Genomic DNA, 8,683 nt, shown 5'->3' on the forward strand with positions numbered 1-8,683 from the left:
CAATACCCCTTATATGCTTAAAGCCCACGTCCACTTGATGTGGCAAGGCAGGAGCAAACAAAAGAAACTTAACCAAAAGATTTTGAAAACAGTGATGGTCCTTAAGGACCATCATGCTCATATAGACCATCACTTATTAAGATTTTTTTTCTTTCTTTTTTATTTTTTTTTTATTTTTTTTTATTTTTACTTTTTTTTTATTTTAGAATTATTACAAATATGAAATTTGGTGCGAAACCCTCTACTTTCCACAAAAAAAAAAAAATGACGGATGTCCAAATCGTATTTTAGAAAACCATAAGTATAGAAGAGCACATTGTACATTTGGTTCTTCCAAACAATGTACCCAAAGTTTATTTAGAGCCAAGGCGCTAAACAATCAAATTTGAGCCTATCTCAATAATTTCATTAGAAGATATTGTTTTGATGCCCAAATATCCTCAAATTCATCATCTCCACATCAAGATGCATGGACATGAGAAGAAAATAGATTTCAACTTTTGGAAATAGTGTATTTTGTAACGCACTTTTGGACGATCAATTTTTAAGATTTTGAAATTTTCATAGATCTCTCGATCTACACTATTTTTGAAATTTTAAACTTTATAAATAAAGATGAAAATATATTTTAAAGTCATCAAAAAGATTTCCAGTGTTGAAACCACATTTCTCGGCACTATTTGAAGGTAGGCTCTAATTTGATTGTTTAGAGGCTCTATACAAACCGCACCCTTTTTCTAAAAGTGAAATGGGCATGAACAGAATGAACCGAACCCATCGTTTTTTTTTTGTAATTCAACTCTATTGAAACAAAAGACCTATTTAGACTGGCTATGTGTACAATATGCTCCCAAGGGAGCACACTATTCTTGCTGTTGCTTTAATTATTAAAGAAGCGGCAAGTTTGGCATTAAACCTTTGAACTGACATACCAAAAAAAAAAAGACATCAAATGTTTGATTGACTCAAAAAAAAAAAGAAAAAATTACCTAAGTCTGACACTAGATGCAGCAAGTGGCGGTATAATAAAAGAAAACACGAAAAAGCAGGACTTTAGTATGGAATAAAAAATATGTTAGTCCTATATAATAAAAAATTCTGAAAATTTATTGCATTTTTTTTTGAGGTAATTCAATAGAGAAGACTGGACATATCCGTTTTTTCAAATAGCTTTTTTTAAAGTATTAGTAGGGTGGTGTTAGTGATAGGAATGAAAATCACAATTTGATAACTATTGTGTGAAATGCTACCACCACGACCTTAATTTAAGTAGTTTTCGCTCATAATGTTTCAAGACAGTTCATATATTATCATTATCATCATCATCGTTGTATTATTATTGATATATTAATGATTCAAATGAAGGGTGAGATGTTATGACTAGATATCCGGCCCCCAACCACTAATGCCCCGAACCCATTCCCAACACGTCTATATATTATTTAGTTGAGAGGGGGTAAGATAATGTTCAACATTGTTGTTGCAAAATTACAATTATATAATTATTTTTACCTAGTTCAATGGTAGGAATCATAGCAAAGTTAAAGCCAAACCCGTCACAGACAATATAAAGGGTATGATCACAAATGACACATGGAGTAATAACACCACACCAGATGACTTTGACAGGTAGTAGAAATTCTCAGTTTGGAACTAAGCATTTAAGGATTTGAAGTTGCAAATGTAAGCTGATTAGAAGGTGACTCTAGCACTAGAAGCACCTAAAATCCCTTTCAAGTTTCATAAAAATGGCTGATTGAGGTGAAGCTCTAAGGAAAAAAATAAGGCATGTAGAAAGTGTGTCTCCTATTAGTAACCACAGAATAAATCACGAGGACAATAGGAAGAGTAGAAAAGAAAAATCAACTACAAACAGAAGGCCCCATGCAACACGCAATTTGGCCGCAAGGTTGATGTCCCCATGCCTCCACCAGCCATCTTTGACTCCAACTCCAGCCAATTTAACAGAAACTCGGTTTGCCTCCTTGTGTCAGTAAAGACATTACTGACCAACTTTGTTCGTGTACCACCCAAAGGACTTTATAAGAATAGAAAAAAAAAGTTTTGTATCTTTTTCAATTGGTATTTAAAAAATTCCTAATTTTTTTGAATAACAAATTCCCTTTATTTGACATCCAAACTGGCTCTAAAGCAGCAGCAATTAATGCCGATCCTGCCAGCTCATCCCCTTCATCGTCATTCTGGAATCAGTGTTGACCCCAATGCTCCCCATCAGCACTGGTTCTCTACTCATTACATTGATTATTTGTTTTAGTAAGTTAACTTTGTATTGGAATGGAAAGAGTACAAGGGTCCCAATAGGCACCGGGAAAGGGTACCCTGTAAAAAAAACCCATTCAGGGGCCCAAAAAATGCTCTACAAGAAGAGATGACAGTGAATGTACAAATTAGGTACAAAAAATGGGGCAAGATGTTCGATGAGTTGCCGGGTTCACCTAGTTGGAATTGAGAGCTGCTCCCTCTCTAGCAAGCTTATCAGCTGCCGTCTTGGCTTCCCTCAAGATATGTCTCCACGAGACTCAAAAATTTCTAGTGAGGTGTGCTATTTCGTCGAAAATGTTGTATAAGTCTCCAGGGACAAGGTGCCATGCCGGAGCCCCAAGTTATGATATTCTGAAGTCCCCTTCCACTAAACAGCTCCAAGCTCCAGCTGGGGTTGAATTAGTGACGGCTCTCTAAGAGGGCAAAAGGCTTAGCAGTGGTGGAATCCGCAAAACCCATGGGGACGGAAAAAGAGAGAAGGAGTTGCTGTCACATGATCTAAAAATACCTCCAATCCCTGAAGGGCCAGGGTATGGGAGCAACCATCAAAATTTAGTTTAGTTTTGGCCTGGCTCAGGTGGTCTCCATAAGGAGGCCCTAGATATCCTAGTGGGTCACAGGTTGAGGAGCTCCTGCCAGTTATGGAAAAAGTCTGAGTAGGGGGAGAATTTGAAAAGAGGATGGTTATTGGCCCAGAAAGTGACCAAAGTCCTGACTCTAGGAATCATTTTGTTGGCTGAGGCTCTCTCGCCCCTGAAGACTCTGAGTTCCTCTTGAGCCAAATGACCCAAAGGATGGCAGCAAGCGATGCCCTCCAGAGAAGAGTGCCTGACTAGGGCCACGAGGCACGACGAAGGTACAAGAAAAGGTGGGGTACAGAGCTAAGTAACCCAAACCCAATTAAAGAGTTGGAGCAAGTCACTCCAAAGGGCCTTGGCAACTGGCCACAGGATGAAGAGATGGGCATTTGTTTCCTCGTCCTCCAAGCACATAGCAGAGTTATTGGGTAAGGGGGAGGCCCCTACGCTGGATTTGATCACTCATCACACCAAATTGTTCACAAAATTTGAAAAACTTTGTAAAGATTTGATCACTCATCACACTGAATTGGTCACAAAATTTGAAAAACTTTGTAAAGGACAAACCCTTGGTAAGGGTGTATTGCGGTCTCTACTACTTCAACATCACAGGTAAAAGGGCTGATACATCCACATCTTTCTTTGGTCTCTACTACTTCAACATCACAGGTAAAAGGGCTGATACATCCACATCTTTCTTGCATGAGGTGGTGCTCCACTTTTAAGTGTTTCATCCTCACATGTGACACAAGGTTCTATGCCAATCAAATGTAGCTCTAATTGTTGCATGCAGCCCAATCTGTCTTGCTTCATGTCCTCCATCAACTGCATAAGCCATACGCAATCCTGAGCTGCCATTTACATTGTTCTGTACTCAACCTTTGTTCTTGACAAAGAAACAATTGGTTCTCTCATATTGTACCAAGAAACCACTTCCAAATTCATGTTGAAAACAGCCGGTAGTTGACTTGCAGGTCATTAAGTCAACCACATAATCTACATCAAGCATCCAATCACATCATAAGAGGCTCCTTTCTTGTAGAGAACCCAAAAGTCAGCTGTGCCCTTAAATAAAATCAAACTTCTTCCAAATATGGCTTGCATGGGTTTTGCATAAACCTACTCAGATCCCACTTCATAACCAATATCTAGTCAGGATAGGGCAAGATGCATCAAGCTCCTGAACAGTAGCCCATAAATCCTTGTATGCCAAGCTGCTTCCCCATGTCACTTCTCAAAATCACATTCACTTTTGCAGAAAGCGAGCTAGGGAAGCCCATGCACTTTGGCATGGCTTAGAAGTAGATCAATGCAGGTAAAGTTTGTTCTGGTGTTGGAGGACGTATGCTACTGACTTGCTACTCAAGTTTGGAATCTAGGACACGAAGGTCTCAATGTCTGTAGATGAGGATGTAACAAGCAGATAGATACTCTATAGTGCTTATTTAAAGGTACTAAGGAGGGGACACATGGCCGATGCCCAAGAAACTATATTGCGTGCATCCTGTTCCACCAGAAGTGGAAGAGAACCCAATTTCGCAGAGCAGAGAGAACACCAATTTAAAAATTGGTCAAGAGAACCAAATTTCAAACAACAACCCCAAGAATGAATTCAAATGGAGGTTGAAGGAGATTAGAGTAACACACTGGGAAATCTAGAGTGAGATGGAAAACAATCTAGTGAGAGAAAGTTTAGCGATAACGAACATGACGAGGCCTTTCAGGAAAACTTAAAGATGAAATGTCTAGATTTCTTATCTGTCATAGATCAATGATGTATTTTTAATGTTCTGAGACATACCAAGAACCATAGACACATGTGTCCATGGTACATATGTTGTTAGAGTTGTTCCATGACCCATAATCAATGAGGATTAAGGACTCATGTCAACTCCCAACAGCCTTTCCTTCTCCATGACACCCATTGCTGCAAAGAGACCTCATGGGGCTCATGAATCGTTAACAACAATGAAGCGCTCATGAACAGATTTACTCATCCAGAAATGACAACTATTTATAGTCATTGATTCATCATACATGCTTGGGTTTCTCCTTTTCCACTTGTAAATATCACATAGCTCATGTCATACATAATTCATGTCATATATGCTTGGGTTTCTCCTTTTCCACTTGTAAATATCACATATTTCATGTCATATCTCAACTTGCACACATACATACAGACACACACACATATATTTGCAGATAAGACATCTGCAATCTCAAACACCATGATTTTGATCAATGATTTGGGACTTCTCTTGCTCTTACTACAATATAACTTACCAAACATTTGATGATAGAAAACTCTGCTCTATAATTGATGAAATGTCAAATTGCTTGGATCTTTTTATCTTTAACCTACAGAAAGTAACCTTGCAGTAGTCTGGTGATCAGCATCGCTAAATGGGTGATCTTCCTCTCTCCAAATTTGGGAGCTTCTGATTCTGATATTGACTTTATTCTCCTTCTCATAATCCAACAGTGGCCTTGATTCTCCAGGGCTTGCAGCTTCCTTCAGGTTCATCTCCATTAAACAAGTGGATATCTCTTTGGCTTCAGTTTCTTCTAGCATGACTTCTCCCCCATAACCACTAGTTTGTAATGCATTTGATTCTTCATTTTGATCCTCTAAAACTGAACCAAAGACTTTAGGCTTTTGGTCCAATGAACAAGTTTTTGAAGCTGGTTCTCTGTTGGTTTTGGAAGAATCTGACCTTAAATGGGAGCCATAACTCATATCTTCATTATCTTCGATATCGGTGTGATATGACTTGCACCTTCCATATGATTCAATAGCGAAGACTCTGCAACTTCCGAATTCTGAAAGGGAGGTCCTTGGAGTAAAGCTCCCAAACCCTTGAATCCCTCGAGTTAGTTTCCGAGCCCTCTGTCGTTCTTCTTTGAGGAGGTTCCTCTCAGTGAGCAGATTCAATACCCTCTCTGATTTCTTCCTCACTGTTAGACCCCAATTGAATCTGCAAAGAAATTTCAGAGCCTAATAATAAGTTACAATAATTATGTTTAGTGCATAACATGTATTGATTTTGATACAAATATTTGGGAAGAACTTGTATCTGGTTTTGATTCAATTGAAGTCCAGTTCATTGAACAGTCTTCCCTAATCATAAACGTACAGAAAGCTGAATAGCACAAGGCTGAGTGTTCTTTGAGCCAAAACAAAAACCATAAGGGTAAAACAAAAAAAAAAAGCAGAAAAAGAGACCCTAGAAAAACAAAAACTTCTGAAACTTATATATAGCTGGAATTTGATTATATCCCAGTTCATAAAGTAACTCCCTAGACAGTTTTCTTTAAACTAATGTAAAAACTTCATGAAGAGCAGAAAAAGAAACATTCAGCAAATTCCTTAACCTTATATCAGGCTCGGATTTAATTCAAACCCAATTTGAGAGAACACTCACCCTTTCTCATCAATGTGCTGAAAGCTCCCCATTTTCTGGATAACCTCTTTGTCACTCTGAAACTCTAGACCAAAGCTTTCTGGACCATGGGTTAACAGGTGCTCCAAGAGAACCAGAGCCTTATAAGATTGTCTCCAGTTCTTTCTATCAAATATCTGAAATCTGAGCACAAAAAGAAAATCTATCAAAATATCCGAACCCAAAATGAGATTTTACCTAGTAATAGCTTTGTTACTCATTACAGATTGCTCTGATAATTTAATGAGACTGATAGAAGAGATTGACCTTGTAATATCAATTGAACTCAATGACCCATTCAAATTTCGATCATAATTCTTTGGAGAAAACCATATACCTATTGTGGAGGATTTCGACTATTCTCCAGTAATTATCCACTTCGAATGCAGCCTGTGAAATCTCACCCATAGTTCGGGCATCAGGCGCCCACGGATCCACATTCGTCGCTTCCTCGGTCAATCTTCAATACCCAAAACACAGATCATAAAGGTGAGAGAGAGATGATCAAACCTAAACCTCATAAAATTCTAAATATGGGGAAGTGAATCTAATTATTCGTACACATAGGATGCTGAGAGTTTGCAGGCTCATGAGAGAGAGATGATCAAAAACAGATTTCATAGTATGGAGAGATCAAAGAAGGAATGGAATTCTTCATGTACATAGGATTCTAAGCATTACTGCTATGTAGGTGTTAGAGAGAGAGAGAGAGGTGATGAAACATAGATTCCAGAAGCATCTAAAGATCAAAGAGTGATTGAAATTCAAGTACATCTGCTGTTTACGGATTAATTCTGTGTAGGCGTGTTCCAGAGATTAAAAAACCCAATCAAAATTCTTTGTAAAGGAACTGAACCTATGACTTACAATTGTGCAGGCGTGACATCTGTTAGAACCAAGCGTGCAGACTTGACCTTCTCCTTTATGAAAAAAGAAGCCTGCTTCTTCAACTCTTTGAACAAAGGGCTTCCCATGCTATTCCTATTGCCACTGCAATGGCTGAGCATAGACATGATTTAAGAACAAATCTTTAAAAACAGCAAATATCTCAGAGTTCTGCAAAAAGGCTTATCACTTGTGTAAGCAATTCCAACTGCTCCACTGCAATGCCAACCACTCTGAAAATGCTATTTGCCGGTGTCAAAACTCCAAAGACCTGATACATGGGTCAAATTGAATATATATATATATATATATATAGAGCGAGAGAGAGAGAGAGAGAGAGATGAGGTACTAAATTTTGTACAGAGGGAGAGAGAGACAGGAGGTACTGAATTTTGAAAGAACCAAGAAAAAGGACTGGTGGAATTATCAGCCAAGAATTGGCATTTTGTCAATTGTCTTAAACCATGCGATGGGTCCAAGATTTGAAATTCATTGCAATTCTCTCTTTAAAAACTGAGCCGTTTTTTATACATCAATTTGCATCAGTTTGCCATGCATCAATCAACTTAGCCGTTATACATCAATTTGCCATACTTTTAGTAAATATGTTGAATGAAAAGTGACTAAACTGCCCTTTATCTTATTTAATGTTAGGCATCACAGGAAAAGGACAAATGGCTGTGCTTATGGCGTGTCTCTATTTTGATTGGACAGCTGAATATTCAGCGCAAATAGGCATAATGAAATTAAGAAGCTCATTTGGTCAATTTCGTGCAGGTCTAGATGTTTCCGTCATTAAATAATAATTTATTTCGTTGAATGAAATGACGAAGGAAGTGCAACGAACGGTTCAAAGGAAGTGCAACGAACGGTTCAAACTCGTATAATGGGGCCGGACTCACCCGATTCGATTCGAAAATCATATGCTATCGAGCCGGTTTCACGAAAAAATCGAAAATCGTCCGTGTCCAGTCTCAACGAAAAAATCTATATTTTTTAGATTTACATGTGACAGTCCCTCGTTTGAGGCATGTCACCGCCTCACGAGAGTGACATGTGGCTATACGTGGTAACTCACCTCATGTTTGCCTCCCTCGCGCTTCTATACACGCAAGTGAGTGTCAATGACACATGACTTTATAAAGAACCAAACAACACTCATCTTTCGATGTGGGATAATTTCCATAAAAAATCATTAAAGCAAGATGATAGAATATATATTATTATAGATGCTATTAGAATTACATGTGGTGATGTGGTTGTATAGATTGACAACACCGATTTTACAGTGTATGTCTTGAGTTAGAACCCCATAGCGAACACCAAAAAATATTTTGAGTTTGAACCCCTTAGCGTACAACAAAATTTATTTTTTTTTTAGTTCGAACCCCTTAGCGCACAACAAAAAAATACAAAAAAAATTTTGTCGTAAAAAAAAATAAACAAAGGCAGAAAATATTGTTGTAAAAAAATAGAAAAAATATAAAATAAAAA

General features: G+C 38.0%; 1 protein-coding gene across 2 annotated transcripts; it reads right to left on the bottom strand.

The window, feature by feature from the left end:
- Positions 1-4,983: 4,983 nt before the first annotated feature.
- Positions 4,984-7,737, bottom strand: LOC18436072 (ENTH/VHS family protein). Of its 2 annotated transcripts, XM_088874660.1 has the most exons (5): positions 7,380-7,672; positions 7,172-7,303; positions 6,642-6,764; positions 6,287-6,448; positions 4,984-5,839 (listed from the first exon to the last, which is right to left on the bottom strand). In XM_088874660.1, exons 2-5 carry the CDS (start codon positions 7,276-7,278, stop codon positions 5,218-5,220), a joined length of 1,014 nt encoding a protein of 337 aa, XP_088730786.1. In that variant the 5' UTR covers positions 7,279-7,303; positions 7,380-7,672; the 3' UTR covers positions 4,984-5,217. The 2 variants fall into 2 exon arrangements, with proteins under 2 accessions (XP_088730786.1, XP_006846161.1); XM_006846098.4 differs by having other exon boundaries at positions 7,172-7,737.
- Between the last annotated feature and the right edge of the window lie 946 nt (positions 7,738-8,683).

This window comes from Amborella trichopoda, chromosome 8 (genome assembly GCF_054954075.1).
Source record: "Amborella trichopoda isolate Santa Cruz 75 chromosome 8, AtrichopodaSantaCruz75HAP2 v2.0, whole genome shotgun sequence".
In the NCBI taxonomy this organism is placed as follows: Eukaryota; Viridiplantae; Streptophyta; class Magnoliopsida; order Amborellales; family Amborellaceae; genus Amborella; species Amborella trichopoda.

What these genes read in the sequence shown, in the direction of transcription:
- LOC18436072 (XM_006846098.4), bottom strand. Translation starts at nt 7,317, where the DNA reads ATGTCTATGCTCAGCCATTGCAGTGGCAATAGGAATAGCATGGGAAGC. An exon ending in GTCGAAATCCTCCACAATAG is followed by an intron (nt 6,449 to 6,641) that starts GTATATGGTTTT and finishes TTTTGTGCTCAG; the next exon opens with ATTTCAGATATTTGATAGAA. An exon ending in CAGCACATTGATGAGAAAGG is followed by an intron (nt 5,840 to 6,286) that starts GTGAGTGTTCTC and finishes ATTTCTTTGCAG; the next exon opens with ATTCAATTGGGGTCTAACAG.